Below are 21,570 nucleotides of genomic sequence, written 5' to 3' on the forward strand. Positions count from 1 at the left end.
TTCAGGTAAAGACAGCAACCCCCCTGGGAATTATTAAGTTTAACCAGAAGTCAATACTCTCAGGGATTTTGTCAAATGTTCAGACACAGTCTGAAGTATGATTAGTTAAATATAATGATGAGATAGAAGTTTTATCTTTTAAAAAGGCATTTTAATTTTTGTACACAAAGTGGTTTTTGAACTAATTTAGCATTACATAAAGCCATGGTTGTACAAGGGCTAGCACCCAGCTAGAACATGGCACTTGCCTTATTTATACATCTTCACTGACGTATCTAAGTCACATTTAGCCCAATCCCTCCCCCTACAATCTTTTTTTTTTAATGGAGATTTCTAAAAAACAACTCACCCTCCCTTTTAAAACTTACAAAAGGAAAAGAAACAATACAATGCAGTATAAAAGATTTGACAATATCATCAAGTTTATTACACAATTTCCAACCTATCAGAAAAAGACAAACAAATCAAATCACGAAGAACAGGAGTGGGAGAGTAGAAGGGAACTGAAGTTATGTTTTCTGTTTTCTGTTTTTCTTCTTTTTTTTTCTTCCATTATTTCATAACAAACTAAAAATGTCCCATTAGGTAAAAAGCAACTTTTCCAATCCGTATTGTTTACTTTACAGTTTAAGCTCTCTCAGCTGGCTTACATTAACTTTTTATTTCCTCTTAAAAAAACATTGACCTTAGACCCTCTTGGATCAACAGCACAAAAGGAGGCATCATATCCCTTGATGACACCGTTATCCTCTTTAACCTATCCAATTAATTGTTCTCTGAGACAAGACAGATCCTTCTATGAGGAGGGCTTCACCATGCAGCTGGATAGTCACAATGTAATAGATGCTTGGTCTTACTAAAGAAATCCAGGGTATGTAACTTGATTTTGTGTAACTGGGGTGCTCAGCTAGGATGGAGCACTGAAAACTAAAATGCACACCTCAAAAAGTTCCTTCTCAAAGATGACACTTGAATCAAGATTTCTGCAGCCACTGTTTTTCCCATAAGGATCCTCATGTAATATGTTTCTGGTTTCAATTGGTTGCCAGCCGAAAGGCTCACTGGATCCAGGAATCCTAGTTTTGTGTTTACATAATAAAAACTTAAAACTTTGTTCTTTCCCTCAGCTGGCATGCCAGAGACCACTAAGGTTTTATGTCACTGAAGCAAATGTGTGAGTGAATCCCACCAAAGTGAAAGTTCCAAACGAGAATGGGGGCGAGGGTAGTTTTGGACCTTAGTTCAACACTTACATCACACACAATTTAAAATGCTCAAGGTGTGCTCTAATCAATAATGTCCAGAAGCCTCAGCTTGACTTTGCCCCAATTCCATGTTTCTGTATCTAGTCACAACTCTTCCTCTACAACAAGGAAGGTGATATACTGGGAAAGAATGGCCTTGAAAACAAATGTTTGTGTACGAAATTACAATCAGAGCAGCTAATGCGGGTGAAACAAAGCAAGGAATTTGTCAGTAAATCACCTGTGGATAGAGTTCCTGCAATAGCGAAAGGTAGATTTATTTTTTAAGGGAGACTCAATTTTATGGGCAAGCTTAGCAGCACAGCCCCTCCTAAAAGAAGTTAGGTTAAATTGGTATGACAACTGTCAGGAATTAAGAGGCATGGCTGGAAGCAACAGCTAGCCTGTTCTCCTTCCAGAAAAGAAAAACAAAACTTTTCTAAGCTGTGTACAAAGCTGTTAAAGAGTGCAAGACTGAAGCTGTTTTGGAAAAAGGATCAAAAATCAAGAGGGACTCTATGGACTGATGCCTAAAAAGACAATGCAGTTTGAATTTTGAACATAAGCTCCAGTGAGGCTATGGTAATATACCTTGTGCTGTGCTGAAGCATGAGGTCTTCCTACAGGAGAGAAGCTGGATGTATTCCTCTCTGGGTGTTTCTAAAACGCCATGGAAAGGAAAGAGGTGACAGACCTCTGTGGAAAGCACCATTCTCTTTGGGTCCAAGAATCCATGGATTGAAATGGCCCCCTGGTCACAGTGGCTCAGACAACCCCTCCCAAACTCCAAGTCATTCAGTGTTCCTCCATCAAGCAACAGCAGCAGCAGCAGCAGCACACGTAGGAAGAACTCAAGTCTTAGTGCCATAGTGTGCCAGATGGAGTCCTACAGGCAAAGTCACTTCCAAGGGGTCTGGAAAGAGCAGAGGGCAGCGGGAAGGAGTGGGTGGAGAATCCCCCATCCTTTAGTCTTGATTAAGGACAGGATATAAGTCCATAAAAACACTGAATGCTTCCAGCATCCCTGCAAAAAGGAAGAAACGTAAAATATTAGTCACTTTTAAAGGCATTTTTGACAGCATAAGTTCCAAGAGTGAATTCCTATATGCAGAGGGAATTGAAAGTTGTGGGTTGTTTCAGAGCATAGTTGACCTGGATTAGGATTTGAAGCCAGGTTTCTTCTGCTACTGAATTATATAGACTAGGCATAATCCAACTACTTACTTCTCATCACAGAATGGCACCTACCAAAAAAGACCACCACCTCAGGTCTTATGAAACTATTCAGAAATAGGTGGAAATCAAAAGGTTGTAGTTTAGTTTAGTTTGTTTTTAAGTGTCCAATTCCCTTTAACCCAGAGCAGATTACAGTGGAATAAAATCAGTTAAATTTGAGATTATTTTTTTTTAGAAATTTTGTTTTACTAGTATTTCTCCTTCTGAAATAAGATTATGACTTTAGGCATATACTTCACCCAGGAAAGAACAAAGCAGATTCTGCACAAATGTACTTCAGGATTTCCTTCTTGTTAAAAGTAGTTAAATTAGAAGCTCTGGTCTGATTATCTACAGCAGTGCTGGATAATCCTTTTGGGCCCAGGGGCCACAGTTCGCTTTCCTGCCTTGCCTTGGGGTCAAAGGGGGCATGGCTAGCAATGTGATCATTTTCCCTGGGGGAAAAAAAAACAGGAAAAACCAGCCAAATTTTGGAGAAGGTGCTAATATTTTTAAGTGATGCCATGGTTCCTTACATCCCTGCAAGCTCAAGGCGGGAGTTCTCAAGTTATGGGTTGTGACTCCCACGGGGGATTAGCGAGCATAATGAGAAGGATCCCACTTGCTCCCACTCTATTTGGAAGTGGGCAATTGTGGCGAGTTATTGGTCCTGGACTATACCATTGAAAGGGTTCAGACTTTCCTTCAATCACCCTAAGAGGTGAACTATCAGAACAGGAAAACTTCAGCATGAGGCTTTTTCAGCCAACTCTCAGCGACACAACTCCGGGGGCTGGCGGAAAACACCCAAATCCTGCCTCAGCACAGAGGTTTTTCAGTCAGCCTGCAGAGACAAGAGGGAATCCTCTCGGCAGGTGACAACAGCTTGCGACCCTCCCTGCCAGCTTCCCCATTAAGCTTCTGGGGAAACCGGCAAGGACAACTGCAACTGCCGGCAAGGACAACTTGCATCTACAGCTGGCAACCAGCTGTAGATGCAAATGGATCGCCAAGCACCCAGATCACAATCACATGGCTGCAGGAGTTGTTTCATAACTTTGGGGACCAATCCTAATCACTTTGTTCAGCACTGTGGTAACTCTGGACCAGAGGTAGGCAACCTCGGCTCTTTTATGACTCATAGCATAGCTGACTCAGGAATTCTGGGAGTTGAAGTCCATGAGTCATAAAAGAGCCGAGGTTGCCTACCCCTGCTCTGGACGGTTGCTGAACAAATGGTCGTAAGTTGAGGACTATCTGTTCTTGAAGCTGCTTCACATAAAAAGGAATTGGCAACAACAGGAAGAACAGCACTGACAAATAAAGTTATTTTCTAGCCCTTCAAGACCCCCAAACTTCTGAAACAACTTTACAAAGCATTGAAAAATTAAATGCCCACAAATGAAGAAAAAAACAGGATTCAAGTCTTAACATAACATCACCTCTCCTGCCCAATGCCCACCACGGATTCTGCTGACAACAATATGGACTAGGACACCCAATTAGAGGGAAGAGACAGATTGCTTTCTTTTTTTTTAAAGGGAGGAAGAAATACAGAAAGACAGGCATATTAACATTCCTTTGCCCCATCTAAAAAAATGTTCTCACTTCTCTCAATGATGCCGATCTCTTTCTCTGTCCCTGTCTCTGTGCCTCTCGTGCTCCCGGCTTCTTTCTTGGAAATAGTCCTCATGTCGATCTTCATTATGAACCACATCTCGGTGCCTCCTGCTGCTCTCACGTGACCGACTGGGTGACCTATCACGTGACCGATGTCTTTTTCTGGAAAATAACAAGAAATGTCAAGTGGATAAACTTGCTGTTAGGGTTTTTTTGTTTTTTACAAAGGGATACACTGCTTATATGGATGTACAAATCCCAAACAAAGAAAAATCGTGAATATATGAATCGTGAATATAATAAATCCAGCCGGATAAATACAAATAGTTTTGCCGGTTGTAACAAACCTCGAGGAACTGCTGCTGCTGCCAGTGCCCATGCTGTAAGACTTGGCTTCAATGCCGTGAAGGCAATCCTTAAGCGAAGAGATAAGGACCCGACACCGCTCATCATTTGCTACACGTGACTGTTTAATTACAGCAATGGCTGTAAGCAGAGTCTCGATAGCATCACTGTAATCCCCTGCAGCGTAACAACATAAAACAAGATGTTAAAATTGAGGCCTGAGCTAGGAAGGAAAGACAGCATCAAGCAACTGCACTTACCTGCACTGGCCCCCGATACAGCCTTGGATATGGCACTGCTGGAAATTGCTCGATTCCTATTCATGATATCATCAAATTCTGATTCACCAATAGGGGGAGGCAATGGGCCCAACTCCCTGCTGCAGGACGGAAGAATGCACCCATCATTCAGAGGCAGAGAACAATTTCTTCAAGCAGACCTTTGCCCAACCTGCATGATTAATAGCCTTGCCCCCCCCCCCAAAAGGAAGTAGTTTGCTGAATCTCTCTCTCTCTCTCTTCTATTTCCCACCATAGCAGATATTATGGTAATCTTAAGAGTCTTAAGTGATGACATCTTTCCCTGTGACTGGAGGCATTTTCGGTCGTTTCTATATTGGCCAGCTAAAACCCATTTTTCTATCTCAGTGGTTCTCAACCTTTTTAATGCCGTGACCCCCAACCAGTCGTAAGTCGAGGACTAAACCGGTCGTAAGTCGAGGACTAAACCGGTCGTAAGTCGAGGACTACCCAAACGGTCGTAAGTCGAGGACTACCCAAACGGTCGTAAGTCGAGGACTTTCCCTGCCTGGGAGCGCCGCGCATGCGTGGTTCTGCCCCCTGCGCCGGCCGAGGCGTAGCTGGCAAGCGGCAGAGACGGAGCAGGCCGACCACCAGCTGGCCCAGCCCAAGGAAGGTAAGGCACCCGCCGGAAAAGGGGGAAAAAATGGCGGACAGCCTTGCTTGGCGACCCCCATGAAATGGTCGATCGATCCCAAATGGGGTCGCGACCCATAGGTTGAGAACCGCTGTTCTATCCTAACAAACAATTTACAAAGTCCCTTCTTTTAATTAGACCCCAGACACTATTCTTCGTGCTGCTTCCAGTTTTTGCACATTCTTAAGAGCGGACTCGTTCTCACCTGCTGTGGTTATACGGTGCAGAAGCCTTGCTGTAGGCATCAGGTGGAGGCCCCATGGCCGCATTTGGGGGTGGGAAGAAAGCTGGATTGAGGTGCAGGGCAGGTGGCACTGACCCCGGAGGGGGCACAGATAAGTGGGGGGGAAGTCGAGGTGGGGGAGGCATGAGATGCTGGTAATGGATACCAGGAGGGGGAGGGGGAACTCCAAAACTCGAAGAGAGGGGCGGAGGGGGCGGTATGGGTGGAGGGGGCAGCCCCATCAGAGGAAGCGCAGAGGGAGGGCGGTTAAAGAAAGGTAAAACAGGAGGTTTCTCAATGCGTGGGGGTGGGATAGCGTTCTCTGTTGGAGTTGCTCGGCCATCAACCGAGTCTGAGGAATCCCTCGAGTGAGCCCTGGGAGGCACCCCTGTTAGACACCACAAATGAGGAAAAGTATTAAGCACATGAGTAGTACAGGATTTCCCTTTCATACAGTATAAACCTCCAATAAATACTTTTTGTCACATTACTGTGACAAAGTAAAATAAATAAAGCCCCACTTTGTTCTAGTTTCTGATTGCTTATATCATACGAAGGATAGATTCTGCTCTTACGCTCACACAGGGCTTAAACTTTGTAGAGAGATCCAGGTCTCTGACTCAATGGAAACAGGCATTTTAAATTATTCCCAATACTGATACCTGACCATTGTCTAGGACAAATCACAAAAAGCCGCAAAGTACAAAAACAGTACACCTGATTAGGCTGAAACATGACAGTGGGAATTAGCTATTTGGCTGATCTAATTAAATTCTATTTCTTTAAGTCTTCCCCTCACACCGGCATGTTGCAGATTATTAAGGTATTAAGTGGGGAAACTAGTCTATAGGCAACATTCAGTGATGCAAGTTCAGTGGGTTACTTTGGGCCATTCTCTCTTGCCCAGCCTACCTCACAGAAGTGCTTTTGTGAGAAAAAAAGAAGAGGACAGAGCGATATGTATACTACCTTCAGCTCTGGGATGAAAAACAGGATCAAAATCTAATGAATCAAATTAATCCTGGATGACACTGGGACCTACAACATCATTCTCTTAAAGAAGTCAATGGAGAAACTAAACAGAAAAACCCAAGACATGTATTGCCAATTTTCAACGGTCCCAAACAAGAGTACCATAACCTTTCCCCTTTAGAGACACAACAATTCCGGAGGAAGTTCAGAGTGCAGCTATTTATGGATATGGAGTGTTCCAGATACGACAGAAATCTTCAGAGTTAAGCCCGTGCAATTTGGAGGGTGGCAAACAGGAGGTTTTGATGGGCTTCAATTATATTTAAATGCACTGAAATCATCCCCCCTCCCCCAAAAAGTATTCCTATTTCTGCAAATGCTAAACTTACGTTTTCGGGCTTGTGCCTCAAACTGTGCAAGGTTTTGCCGGGTAGCCAACTTCACTTCCATCTTATCTCCATTTAGAATCATCCCTGGTAGCAGCTCTAGAAGTTTGTGGACTGAGTTTTCAGAAGCAACAACCACTTCTGCGTATCTGTTCAAAGAGCCACAGAAAAACCATTGGAAGACCATTAGGAAACTTTTTGTCAGGAATACCATCTAAACAAGGGGAAGGGAAGGGAACAATCAGCCATTCCTGTACAATTGTAAATCCCCAACTTTCCTTGTACTTAATCATATGGGGGGGGGGGAAGTGGGGAGAGTAGCTTCCCTCCAAGGCCTTTGCCTCTTCATCTCTGCAGAATTCCACCTAACAGTATCTTCATTTATTTCCATTGCCCACACCATCTCCTTAGTGCCAGAAGAGTTAAACATTTTAGGTTAAATAACTTGACCCAATTTGGTTAGTTTTCTATCTCCCATTTTCACTTGGTCATTCTTTCTCTTAGCTAATTTCAGACATGCATTTCCCCTTTCTATTCCTTTTCAGTCTGATCTTCCCTTCACACTCCCTGATTTCAGTGGTCTGCTTTTCCTGCAAACAAATTCTGTCTTTCTTCCCTTCAGGAATCCTTCTATGTATAGCTGGAGGGTGAAGGAGTAGCAAAGACAGGTTCCTTAGAGAGGATACACATACACATATAACAGAAGAACAATTCACTAATTTAAAATGCTCTATGTTTGAAAGCACCTTTTCTATCCATTTCAAGTCTGAAATATTTTGCATATTCCTGAAGCAATCAAGCAAAACCAAATGTTCAAATTAAGTTAATCAGTACTTATTTCATTCTTTTCTATCTTTATCTGACATGTGGCCCTAGAATAGCATTCAAAACAAATATAAATTTTTATCAAAGTAAATTTTTTGTCAGGCAGGCATAGAGCAAAATGTTCAGCTTCTTCAAAAACAAAGCCACATTCAAAAAGCCAGAATGTTGCATGCATATTTTCATATATATGATTTATCATAAAGTAGTCCAGATTATTCTGAAGTATCTTCCTTAATGATTGCCCTTCCATGTTTCAATCATTAACAGAGAAGTCCTGCATTGCTCACCCTTTAGACTGGCCATTGGCTCTGTTCTCAGCAAATTTCAGCTCCACAACATCATAAACACCTATAGAGCGGATTATTCTGATCAATTGCTGGTCAGTTGTCCACTGTATATGAAGAGATATAAAATCACAGTATGTTATCTTAAACCTCTGTAAGATTTCTATCTGTTAATTAGTAAAATAATATAATGCTGCAATTTTCCTTTGCTGAACTCTCATTACATTTCTTTAGACTAGACTATTTCCTCTTACTATACAAATTTACTTCAGCAGATTTTTTTTTCTTTTTTCTTTGGAGGGATGGGGGAGAACACAGCAGCTCTAACTTAGAATAAAGTTATCGTATCTGAGTTGTCTAGATGATACAGAAATAACTCTTCTGCTGCCATCTAATAATCATCCAGATTTCTGTATCCTCAAAACAGCATTCCTGGTTTAAAAAGCAGAACTTCTAAACCAACTACATTAATTTTTCATCAAATCTTTGTCCAAATGGATGCTAGCAAAAATTACTATTCTTCCCTTCAGGTATACACCAACAGTGTATCTCTATCTTGTTGAAAAGAACCACCTGCATCAGAAGAAAATTGTGTTTTGTAGCATAGAGTAAATGCTTCAACCAATTAGTGCATCTATGGCTATTATAGTTTATATCGAATCAAAGTGAACAAATGACAAAAGCACTTAATGCACTTGGTTCTCTGAAATTATCAGTGAGTATTTTGTAAAAAGTCAACTTACTATACTGTTTATTTCCTGTTCTAATTTACAATACTTACCCAAGAAAAGCTGCCCACATAAACAGCAGCCCTTTTATTGCGCAGTCCACTGTACGTATACAAAATAGCAGGTGATTTGCTGTTTGACTTAGAAGATTGATCTTGGCGACTTTCAATTGGTGGCTCAGAGCTGCTAGTGCAACTTTCAGAAGGTTGTGAGCTGGCAGCTAGCACATCATCATATAGATCCATCTGGTCAGCATTACTAAATTCAGAGTCCTAGAAAGAGGAAGATACCACTAAGCATCTTCATGGCTAGAGCTCCAGTAATGTTTTTAAATCTTTTACTATATTTGTAAAATACACTTATATCAGGCATGTCAAACTGCCGGCCCACAGGCCGGATGCGTCATGCCGAAACCGCACCCACCCCATTGCCAGCACTGGGGAAAAAGTCACAATATGTCGTGCGATGTCGCGAGTTTGACATGCCTGACTTACATCTCCTGAATTCCTAAAAACTTAAGGAAAAAGTCCAGTAGGATGGATTTATTTACTAATGCACCTAAGTCCCCAATGTTCCTCTTCAAATGGAATGAATATTTAGTTGACTGCTGTCACTCTTACAAAGATTTTCGTTTTATGCTTCCATGCTCTCATATACTACAGTATATTTACAAATGTGAAATCAACAGCCCTATTTTTTTCTCATTCCTTTACCAAAAAACAGATAACTCAATCAGGCTCTTTCTAAATATTTCCCTGCTGTCTAATCAGTGATAATAATGATCTGATTTAGCAAGAGACTGCAATCAAATAAGAGATGGACATTTATCTCATCAAAAGACATGGCATCATCTCCCTTGATTCCATCGACAAATTCCTTTAGAATGAAATTTGAAACTCAGCAATTTTACATTAGATGAAAAGTTCTATTTGCTGCTGTACTGAGAAACCAAGACCACGTTTTGTTTTTTGGGAAGAATAAACCAAGTATTGATTGACTAGGACTTTGCCTAAATTCCCTGAAACCATACAATTGAAAAGATGTCACGCTGAATTTAATGAGACCTACTTCAACTAGATCCAACTCACTGCTCAATAACATACACAGAGGTGCATGCGCACATACACGTATCTTTTAACAGTACTTACACTGTTAAAATTATACAATTGCTGATATAGCCTAGAGGAACTCTGGGCAGTGAACAAAAATAAGTAAACCTCATGGAAACACCGTAACATTATCTGCATATCTCACACACATTATGATGAATTCCATTAACATCCTGTGGATGTTACCTTAGGGAAAAGTCAGGTCTTCATTGCCTTTTACAAAGCTAGTGGATTCAGAGCTATAGGAATCTGTGATGGGTTAGAGTGGCAGGCAACATAAACAGAGAAGGCACACTTCCTAGACCCCCACCAGGCAATGTTGTTTCACTGAAGGAACCTGAGGCATAGCCACTACTCTGGATCTAGTAGAATGGGCAGAAACCCACTGGGAATGTCCCAGATTAACTTAACTTCATGCAATGTAGGGCTTTAGAAGCAACAACCAGTACTTTGAATTGCACCTGAATCCATAGTGCAGATCATGTAGCATTAGTGTTATACGGGCGCTCACCACACTGCATGTGCCTCTGCACTGGGAATCAGCCGGTGTTTCAGCATGCTCTTTAAAGGCAACTCCATATAGAATGCATTGCTGTAGTTCAGTTGGGAAGTGATTAGTGTGTGAGCGACTGTGACCATTGCCTCCGGAAAACATGCAACTGACATACAAGATATATTTCTGCAAATATCCTCCTGGCCCTGACTGCTATCTCAAGCAGGAACCATGAGTCCAGGAGGGTCTCCAGATTCTACCCTAATTCTGAGTGGCACCATTTCTGGAATTAAGGATTGAAAATCGCTAGATACTATTCAGGTTTTGCCAGATTTGAGGCATACTTGTTCTTACCCGTTCTGATCCTCATAATCTCACTGGAAAAAATTCAACAGCTCACTTTGATGACTGGAGGCAGTGATATATAACTACCATAGCATACTGATTATAATTAACCCTAGGCTAACAGGATTGCAAGCAGATCATAAGTAACAATACTGTATTGCACTGAAATGGCACACAAAATTCATCTATTTTTGAGTTAGTGCCATCAGTGCCAATTTATATTCACATATGTATGACTGAACAAGGTTAAGAGTACATAATGGGGAATGACCTTGTGGCAATAAGGACAGGTAAATGTTAATATTTCTCTGCCCTTATTGCTTCCACCAAAGGTTGTTCAGCAGCCCTTCTGAGGGTGGTGTGATCACTGCTAGGGAATGGCATGGTATTAGGTCATTTGCAGGGCTGCTGTGAGGAATATCTGATTATTTCAAAAATAAAGAAAATCAAATCCAGACTGAATGAATTCCAACTGGGCACATCTGGCCAAATGCCAGGGACATAGTCTTGTGTTATGATCTAGGATGTATCTGAGTTGGGATTTTGAGGTTCTCTGTGTAGTTCCTCCAGCAACTTGTTTTCTGGAATTAGGTCCATTCAGTGATGTTAGTCTCCTTGAGGATGCTCTCATTTTTAGAACCGTTTTAGACAATTATCATTCTATCTCCAACCTTGTTAACAAGATGGTTGTCCTAAGTTACAAAAGACTTTGGGGGAAATGGATTATCTAAACACATCTCAGTCATGTATTAGGCCACTATTCGGTATTGAGAGTTTTGGTCATACTTGAGATGATGACCTGATGTGGAGGTAGGATGGGATAATACATCCATCTTATGCTTTTTGATCTTTCACCAGCTTTTTATACTATCAATCACAGTATTCTTCTGAACCAACTCCAAGAGCTAGGAATTGGGGGCACTGCATTATAGTGATCTGTCCTTCAAGACAAGGTCCAGTTGATGTTGACATGGGAAGGTTGTTCCCTAGACCCCTCCCTTTGCGAGGTACAATAGGGCCCCACAGTTTCTCTCCTCTTGTTCAACATCTACATGAAACCTTTGTGTGAGGTCACTCACCAATTTGGGATTCAATAACATCAGCCAATTATACCCCATTATATCTTTCAACATCAGGCCAAGTAAGGATGTTTGAGCACCTGAAGGCAGGCTTAGATGGGGAGGAACGGACTCTGGCTCTCTCTCACCATGATCAAGAAGTGGCTGTGGTTACCCGGACACTTAAGTTTGAGGATTTTGCACTTTCCCTCAAGAGCGGGGCACAACCTGTGAGTTTTCTTAGACTCAACTCCTGCTCAAAGAGGAGAGGGGAGTTATGGTCAAGGAGACCTTTGCACAGCTCCATCTGGTGCATTTGTGTCCTTTTCCGAATTTGATGATATTCTAGACACTCAACCCCCACCCCCTTGTCATCTCACAGCTTGACGGCTGCAATGTTTTGGTCTCCAGGGGGGGTGCCATTAGATTGCTTAGAACAGGGGTCCCCAACCCCAGGTCCGTGGATGAGTACCGGGTTGCGGCATGCCAGCTATCGGGCCCCACAAACAAGCAAAGCCCCATCCACAGGATGCAGGCAGCACACAAAATCATGCACCCTTTGGTCCACGGAAAAACCTCTTTCCATGGAACCGGTCCCTGGTGCCCAAAAGGTTGGGGACCTCTGGCTCAGAAGCCTCAACTTGTCCAGAATGCAGTATCATGTTCAATGATGGGTTTTATAATTTGCACAGATTGCCAGTGTTTTCAGGTACAATTCATGGTGCTGGTTATGACCCATAAAGCCTACACACCTTTTAGGTCCAGTTATTCAAGGGACAGCCTATTCATGGTTTTTGCCTGGCTAGTGTCTGCACTCTAAGTCCCGTTGATTAAACAATGTCATATTTTTGGGACCCAGGAATTGTTCCTTCTCTGTATGAGCTCCTGCCCTTTGGCATGAAGTTGTTTTAGAGGTTTGGATGGTTCCCCCTGCTATTGTATTTCAGAAGGACTGAAAATACTAGTTGTTCTCTTTAGCCTTGGGGTAGGCTGTTGTCTATATTGTATGGATTACCAGTTTGTAACTATTTTGTAAATCCTTTTAGGGATTGTTATATCTTTAGTTATTTGTTTTTATATTCTTTATTTTTGAGCAACCCAGAGTTGGTTGGAATTTGGTAGCATTAGAGAGAAATAATGTAATACAAATTCTCTAAAAGTTGTATTAATTTCTCAGAATGATTAAAAATTAACATTTAAAAATACTCCTCAATTATGTGTGTGTGCATATTGATTAATTCTAGGTTTCATTCACTTACCGGGCTTCCACAATCTAGTTAAAAATCCATTGATTAATTTTACTTTGTTAACAATAATCCTAATTTTCATTATCTGTGATAGGATTTTAATTTTGAGTAAGTTGGGATGGATTTATTGTATCAATTTTCATGGTGCTAGCATTATATTTAACACATAGAATAGGGCCATGTTATTTGTGGGTCTGCCTCTTCCTGAAATACTTGTCTGTGGTAGCAGTTTAGATAAAACTGTGTGTATCCAGGCTCCCTCGCTTAAATATTGCCACCTGATGGAAGCTCTGAGGTGAGCCTTTCTGATGGCTGTCCCAACCCTTTACAGTACATCTGAGAGATCCCTACCTACCCATTTACTCTTTTGGAGGATGGGGGTGACCTGGGTCTTTTCCCAAGCACTGGATCAGGATGGGGCCTTAGCTGGGAGGCTACTTGGTCTGATGCTTGGGGAGAGGGAGGAGTAACTGTTTTTCTTTTTGTTCTTATGGATTGTTGTGAAGTGCCTAAAATCAATATATGACATAGGCCATGGGTGTCAAACTGGCGGCCTGCAGGCTGGATGCATCACGTGCAAAGGCAAAAAAACTTCACGATGTCACATGACACGATCGGGTTTGACACCTGTGACATAGGCAGTCGTATAAATCTTATAAATAAGTAAATAAATACGTAACATTTCAGTGATATACATCCAGATGCATCTATCATGCTATTCCCTTTAAGGCAGGGGTGTCAAACTCAATTTCATTGAGGGCCGCATCAGCATTGTGGTTGCCCTCAGGGGGCCGGATGGGTGTGGCCAGGATGGGTGTGGCCTACTGGATGTGTGTGGATGGAGTGGGTGTGGCCTATTGGGTGGGCATGGCCAGCTCTACATCGTTCGCGTCAAGGATGCCTGTGGGAGCCTGGGCAAGAATGGGACAGTTCTGAGGGTCTCTGGAAGAAGGGGGTGGGGCCGGGGCAAGTGCCAAGGCATGGTCCACTGGAGGAGCCTCACTGCCTGCCGAAACCCCTCCGCCGGAGCCCATCAAGCCGGATACAGTATATGAAGTAGGCAAGGGCCATTTGCTGGCCACTTCCAGGCGATGGTGCATTTCTTCATTCCTCACAAAGGGTAACACTTCCCCAGCATGCACCCAGGGGGTGGGGCCAACACGGCAGGGGCTGGTTCCTCGCTGTTTCCAGACGGCCTTGTGGAGCTAAGACTGAATGCGTTTCAGCATAGATGGCCACCACAAAATTGTACCTTGGCTCCTGGCCGGCCTGGGCCAGGACCAAGGAAGTGGGGGCCGTTCCCTCACTGTTTCCAGGATGGCTTCGCGGGCCACATGAAACCACTTCGCGGGCCGCATCCGGCCTCCGGGCCTTGTGTTTGACATGTCTGCTTTAAGGAATACTATTCACAAAAATAGAATACAGATGGTTTTCACTTAGCATCCCTAATTTCCATCGCTAAGCAAAGGGAAACATCACCTGACTGCTCTGAATAGTAATGGCACTTCTGGTAGTCCTGGTTGCAGTCATTAGACAAGAACCATGCCATTGATAGATAAGGACCTCATCCTTCTGCTCTGCTGCATTCGTCTCCGCTTCAACGCCCACCAGTCGCTCATCATCACCGTCTCTGCTCTTTTGGTCAACTTGCACTCCACAACCCAGACCCATTGGCGGAGTGCAGCACAGCAGAGATGCTGGAGTGCAGGGCAGGTAAAAGGGCAGAGATGGGAGGGACATAGGTGAATGGGGGGAGCTGAAGCACATGCTACAGTCATAAATGTGGGTGGGCTGTCAAGCGCCCGAATTTTGATTGCGTTAATTGTGGGGGTGCTGCAATGGCTGTAACTTCAAGGACTGGTTGTTACTAACATTCTTTCAGTGCTGTCATAACTTGTTAAGTGAGGACTATCTGTAAGAAGTAGTACACCCAAAAAATTAAATGAGGCGGGGTGGGTGGTGGAATAACACCACTAAACCTAGATAATACCAACATTGTTTCATCTTCCTCTTCATGCTTGTTTTAAAAATTTGCAACTCAGTCCTGCTTTATCATGTCTAAATTTTGTTTCATGCACTAATCTGTTCTTAAAACTTCTCATCTCTCTTTATCAGCATGCAATAAACTCCATTCAAATATGCCTTTCTCAGTCTTCACTTTCTTCTTCCATTTGCTTTTCTTTCATACATTTGCTGTGATTTGATTCTTATTCATCCTCGCTGTATGAACAAATCAAATATTACCTTAAAGATACTGTCATTTTTTTTTATTGAATATTAAGATTCTCCAGACATTTCAAGATTTGCTTTTTAGCACTTAATGGCTACCAGGCAGTCTTAAAAGTTGCTTTATCTTTTCAGGCTCATTACATTTTTTTTACCATACTCCCAATATCACTTGTTACTCCTCATGGCCTTTTCAAAGTAGCTCTGTATTCTTATTTTACTTACAGTCACAACCTCAGAATTCGTGCAGCTGCTACTTGCCTACTTAATGACTCTGTATTTTGCCGTATGTTTAATGGAATGTAAAAAGTAAATAAAGCCATTAGGTACAATTGATGAACCAAAAGCCATGATTCTATACAATCTTTTAGCAAAAACAGTGAGTTCTGTGTGGCACAATATTTAACATAAATATACAGTATTTTCAGTTTTGAACACGTATCTTTTTATAAACTTTATAAAGCTTATTCATTCATTCATTCATTCATTCATTCATTCATTCATTCATTCATTCATTCATTCTTTCTTTCAATTTCTACAGCCACCCATCTCAACCAATGACTCTGGATGGTTTACAATTCCAAATGTATACAACAATAAAACAATTCAAAAACAACAAAAGGATCCAAAATAAATACACACAGCAGCTGAGATACTTGGCCAGTTGATAGTAAAGCCAAAAAACGGGGGCTCTTAATACATTTGACCCTGTGCCCCAAACTTGGGAACATAGCCAGATTTTTAAAGCCTTTCAAAAGGCCCATAGGGTTGGAGCCATTCTAATCTCCAAAGTGAGAATATTCTACAGAGTAGGGGCTACTGCAGAAAGGCTTGTCTTCTAGCCTATGCTCATCAACACTCCTTGGCGGGCGGGGGTCTGCAGCATGCCCAATCTGCTAGATCGAATTGGGAACAAAATATTGAAGCAAAATAGAATGCAACAATAATGTATGCATGTTATCTGACAGCATCCACTTTACTTCTAGACCTCACCACAGAAAGGGATCCAGGGATCACATGAAAGGGAGGGGGAGGGAGAGATTAGTAGTTAATAGAAAACTAAAGGAGAATATATCAGAGATGCCCTCAACTTTGGAAACTCAGCTTGAAAAACAAAGACATTCTGAACTGGACTACTTAGTCCATGGAAATGAATCTGCCATTAGATTATTACAAAAATGCATGGAATCTTTACTCTAACCATTCAAATAATATTACATTGTATCTGTGAAATAGCTATATTACAACTAAAGCACATGGAAATTGGGAGATTCAGATTGAAGAGAAAAAGTCAGGACTCACAAAACATATGCAAAACTATGAGTACACAGAGCAAATAATTGAAGTAGTAATGATTTCGAAGCCTGTAGTGAATACATCAGCGTTTATAGAAGCATGTACACACATTTGCTCATTTACAGAAAGAGCAGTACTGTAAGGCTTCAGTTTCCAGATGTTCACAGTCAGCTTCCCATTCCTTTGCTTGGAAACAACTAAGTTTTCTGCTTATGGGGACCCAGTGCTTAAAGTCAAAGCTCCCTTAAGTCAGGATCACAGGCAATGACAAGTTCTTGTCATTCATGAAAATAGTCTACAATGCTGTATTTTCCTAGTGGCAATATGGAAATGGCTCATCAGTCCTTTTTCAATGTTCCAATCTATACTGCCAACCAAATTAAATCCTGATAGTTTATCTAAATACCAATCTGATTTTAATCTTGTTTAATTGTCGGAATTAATCAATATTCGCTGGACACTGCCACTTGTAGACACTTCAACCGTATTAGGTTATAACCCAAAATCCATTCAACAAATCATAGTAGCAAATGATCTATCACAGAGGTTCCCAACCTTTTGGGTTTGGCAGCCTGGAAATGGAGGCAGGCATTGTTTCGCACATGTGCGTACCCACAAATGGGAGGGGACACTTGGGGTGGGGCGGCGCTAGCGCTAGCAGGACACTCAGGGCGGCACTAATGCCAGTGGGATGCTCGAGGTGGTGCTAGTGCCGGTGGGACGCTCGGGGCTGGGCGGTGCTAGCACCGAGGGACACTTGCAGCAGCACTAGTGCGAGTGTGGGGAGTGAGTGCATGCATACACACACGTGTGCTGGCCATCCCTTTATGTGGCCCAGTGGCCAAAAGGCCAAGGCCCAATAGTGGCCCACGGCCCACAGGTGGGGACCCTAATCTATCAAAAAGCAATCAAAACCCTTTAAATATTTATCTGTATAACTGTTAATGTACAAACATACAAGTTCCTATGATGTGTATGTCAAGAAATGCAAATTATAGACAAATTCATATATCCACTACTTTTTAAATCAATTCTCTTAAAAGGACAGGCAACAATTCAAATGGGACTTATAGAAGAACTCAAAGCAAGATGAACCTATGGAAATATATACTGTATATAGCTTCAAAATGCTACCTCTCTCGCTCAATAAAACTGAACTAGGACAAATACATAACTACACTTTAGCAGTGAAATGGATGAATGTATAATAAATAAAAAACAGTCTTGATATGAATAATGCAGAACTCCAAAATCACAGAACACTTTTGAAGTAATACTTATTTCCTTTGTTTTTCTCTCCACCTTCTACCAGGATTTACAGAAAGAAGCATAAAAGTAATTCTGTATCAGAGAATAAATCTAATTAAAACCTGCCCAGAACAGAAGACTTAGATAAATTGATTGTAAAGAACCAATAATTGTAAATTCAGAACATTGTTGTAATATGAAAGACGTAATGGACAACAATTAGTCAATCATGTAATCTCTCAGGCACCTATTTTACTTAATAAAGACGTAAAAGAATGAAGAATTAACATATGCATAGGCCAAAGAATAACATACATTGTTTCCTGACTTTTGTAATCCAACTTTAAAAACAAAAACAAGAAACGAGCATCTATGCCATTCTCTTATTGTGTCTTAATATCACTTCTTGGATCTCTGGAACACCAAATAATAATTAGCACAGCAGACGAACACTTGTTATACTACAAATTGCCCAGCATACTGGAAAAATTACCAAAGTATCCTTCTTTGTTCTAGCTGCAAATATGAGATGACTAAAAATATTGCCAGAATGAAAGCATAACAATTCTAACTTGAGACTACAACATGGACATACTATTAGGCACTTTTGTGATCCCAGAAAGGAAGCTTCAAACTGATATCCAGATAGCGAATTTTAATCATTCAAAAAGGTGCTGACTGTATCTCAGATACAGCTACCCAGAAAATATCCATCAGGATTCCTTGTGGGCTGCTGCTGCTAAGGGCAAGACTACCATGAAGATATAAAAGTTGCTTTGCCCCAAGATACAAATCAGAGACACATTACTTAATAGTGGTATTTGATTTATAACACTTCAACCCAAATACCAAGCAAACATCTCTGAATCCTGTTATAAGAAGCTATTTGGTAAGAAAAAAATGCGAGTATGAACCCAGAAGCTTACACAATTTTTTAACATTTCTAAGAACTCTGCTTACATTATTAATCTATTCCTTCTAACACTATCTACAGTAACAGAATTTTAGACATAAGTCTAAGTAATTCTACTAGGAGATATAAGCAAAAGAACCTGGCATCTTCCCGTTATATCACGAGACACATCAATGATCTCAAGTGCTTCCAAAACTAAATGATAGTGTTTGTTAGTACTAAGCAATTTTTAACAATGGTTTGGTTCCAAATCCTCTGCCTGCCAAGTTATTATTCTCCTGACTTCCCAAAGTTTTATTTAAAATAATGTATAGCTATTTTTGCAACATGCTTGGAGACAGATTCAAACTAAACAGGGAATGACAAAAACAGAAACTTCCCTCTTCCAAAGTTTAAGGCAACATACTTTTCTCAAATCTAGTAACTCCGATTATAAAATGTCTCCTGCTTTTTAATTTATTCTTCCTTTATATGTCGTGCAAATTATCTAATATCGCAGCTTGTAAAAGTATCAAGAGTTAATTATACTCATTGTGCCAAAGTATAAGAATGGAATCCAGAGTTGCTCATCCTATCCCTAAAAATCTTAATCTAATAAATGGTAATTAATATTTGTAAGAACCATACTATAGCACATGAACTGTGCTTTCCTTCTGCTGCTGATGAGTCTGGATTTAATTGCACGACTGATGGTTTGTATTTTATTTAGCTTTACTTTATTGCTATATCAGTATGGCATTAGTAGTGAGGTAAGAGTAGTCCTTAAATTACAACCATTTATTTAGCAACTGCTCAAAGTTACAACAGCACTGAAAAAAGTGATCATGACTTTTGACATTGCATTATATGATCAGAATTCAGGTGTTGGTAACAGGAACGTATTTATGTTGGTTGAAGCATCCTGGGATCATGTGACTGATGTTTACAACCTTCCCAATTGGCTTCCAATAAGCAAAGTCAATTGGGAAACCTAGATTCGCTTAAGAATTGCATGGTTCACTTAGCTGCATTGATTTGTTTAACCATGGCAAAACAGGTCATAAAATCAGACATGACTCACTTAGCAACCATCTTGCTTAGCAACAGAAATTCTGGTCTCAATTGTGGTCATAGGTTGAGGACTGCCTATACTGCTTAACTAATATTGACAAACTGGTGTAACTGCAACAGAATAACAGAGTTGGAAGGGACCTTGGAGGTCTTCTAGTCCAACCTCCTCTGCTCAAACAGGAGACCCTATATCAGTGTTTCTCAACCTTGACAATTTTAAGGCATGTGGACTTCAACTCCCAGAATTCCACAGACAGCACTGCCCTATATGATTTCAGACAAGTGGTTGTCTAGTCTCTTCTTAAAAACCTCCAGTGATGGAGCACCCACAACTTCTGAAGGCAAGCCGTTCCACTGATTAATTGTTCTAACTGTCAGGAAATTTCCCCTTATTTCTAGGTTGGTTCTCTCCTGGATTAGTTTCCATCCTTTGCTTCTTGTTCTGCCATCAGGTGCTTTGGAGAACAGGTTGACCTCCTCTTCTTTGTGGCAACCCCTGAGATATTGGAACATTGCTATCATGGCACTCTTAATTCTTCTTTTCATTAAACTAGACATACCCAATTCCTGCAACCCTTCTTCATATGCAACATCCAAGTCTAAAACAAAACAAAGATCCAACTCCATTTAATAGATGCAATTCCATAAAAAAAGGAAAAGCACACTCAAAGACAAGTTAAACTAATTTCATGATTTTTGTGTGTAAATGTGACACTACGGATAACATAGCTTTGTTTTGGGCTCCCATTAAAAAGAAAAGTTCAATGTGCACACATTGGCCTTCCCCAAGAAAAAGGATAGCCGTTCCTTCCAAACTGCACTTTTCATTTATACTGACGATTAGTACTTCAAATAAAGGAATATTTCTTCTTCCTTGCAGATAAAACGTTTTTGAAAGCAACTGGCAAAAACTGCGTGGAGAGTTTATTCCAACCGGAATTGCAAATGAGAATTTAACAACAATTACCTGGTATGCAATCCTCTTCAGAGTTAAAAATCTCTTTAAAAAAAAAACACCAAAAACCCCCCAATCAGTTCAGTTAAATCAGCGCGCTGTTGCCCCCCAAGCAGGGAACAAGGTGAAGCTTCAATAAGATCGGACGCTTTTTGCGCCCTTTTGCCCTCTCTTTCCCTCTCTCTCCCAAACGAGGCCGCATCGACACTTACTTGGTTAAACTCCTCGTCGGCGTAGATATCAATGAGGTCTACTCCTTCCGACATAGTTTCAGGAGCGCCACGGAGAGAATCGGGGAGAAAGAGCGGCAACTGCAGGTCAAAAGTAAAGAACCGGGTTAAACGCGGACCCCCGGGAGAACCTTTCTGGCGCGGCTACGAACCGGGCCCGGCCCTCCCTCTGTTGCCGCCGCCGCCAGCGGCAAGGCGGGCCTAGGACCGCAAAGCGACCCCGCCCCCCTTTGCTCCGCGCGCATCTGAGGACCGAACCACACCAGCCCCGCAAGAGGAGCGGTCGAGGAGCAAGGTGGGAAACGGAGAATTCCTCTCCCCCCCCCCCGACGTCGGCGCCATAACTGCGCCCGCTCGCTCGCTCGCGGCAGCCATCGCCTCCCGCTTTCCCGCGCTGGGAAGGGAACCCGCCATTCCCCCCCCTCCCTCCCTCCCTCCCCCGAAGGGCCGCCACCAGACCGCCGGTGAAAAACCTCATCTCTCCCCAGCGTTAGGCGGCCCCGTTATACCGCGTAAAGGCCCACAATCCCAAGCAGGCCCAAAACGCGCGCGAACCTCTCTCTCTCTCTCTCTCCCACAGTAAGGGCCTCCTCCGCTCCGCCCCTTCCGGCTGGTCGAGTCC

At 41.9% G+C, this 21,570-nt stretch overlaps 1 protein-coding gene across 1 annotated transcript; it reads right to left on the reverse strand.

Moving 5' to 3' along the window:
- Positions 1-1,669: 1,669 nt before the first annotated feature.
- CPSF7 (cleavage and polyadenylation specific factor 7) lies at positions 1,670-21,512 on the reverse strand. Its single transcript, XM_015816499.1, has 10 exons — positions 21,504-21,512; positions 20,931-21,029; positions 8,832-9,050; positions 8,054-8,157; positions 6,945-7,090; positions 5,566-5,971; positions 4,685-4,803; positions 4,427-4,601; positions 4,068-4,241; positions 1,670-2,268 (listed from the first exon to the last, which is right to left on the reverse strand). Exons 2-9 carry the CDS (start codon positions 20,982-20,984, stop codon positions 4,073-4,075), a joined length of 1,392 nt encoding a protein of 463 aa, XP_015671985.1. The 5' UTR covers positions 20,985-21,029; positions 21,504-21,512; the 3' UTR covers positions 1,670-2,268; positions 4,068-4,072.
- Positions 21,513-21,570: the final 58 nt, after the last annotated feature.

This window comes from Protobothrops mucrosquamatus, unplaced genomic scaffold (genome assembly GCF_001527695.2).
Source record: "Protobothrops mucrosquamatus isolate PMUCROS unplaced genomic scaffold, P.Mucros_1.0 scaffold_115, whole genome shotgun sequence".
Taxonomy (NCBI): domain Eukaryota; kingdom Metazoa; phylum Chordata; class Lepidosauria; order Squamata; family Viperidae; genus Protobothrops; species Protobothrops mucrosquamatus.

What these genes read in the sequence shown, in the direction of transcription:
- CPSF7 (XM_015816499.1), bottom strand. Translation starts at nt 20,984, where the DNA reads ATGTCGGAAGGAGTAGACCTCATTGATATCTACGCCGACGAGGAGTTT. An exon ending in TGAGGCACAAGCCCGAAAAC is followed by an intron (nt 5,972 to 6,944) that starts GTAAGTTTAGCA and finishes GGTGTCTAACAG; the next exon opens with GGGTGCCTCCCAGGGCTCAC. An exon ending in AGCAGCAGCAGTTCCTCGAG is followed by an intron (nt 4,242 to 4,426) that starts GTTTGTTACAAC and finishes GTTATTTTCCAG; the next exon opens with AAAAAGACATCGGTCACGTG.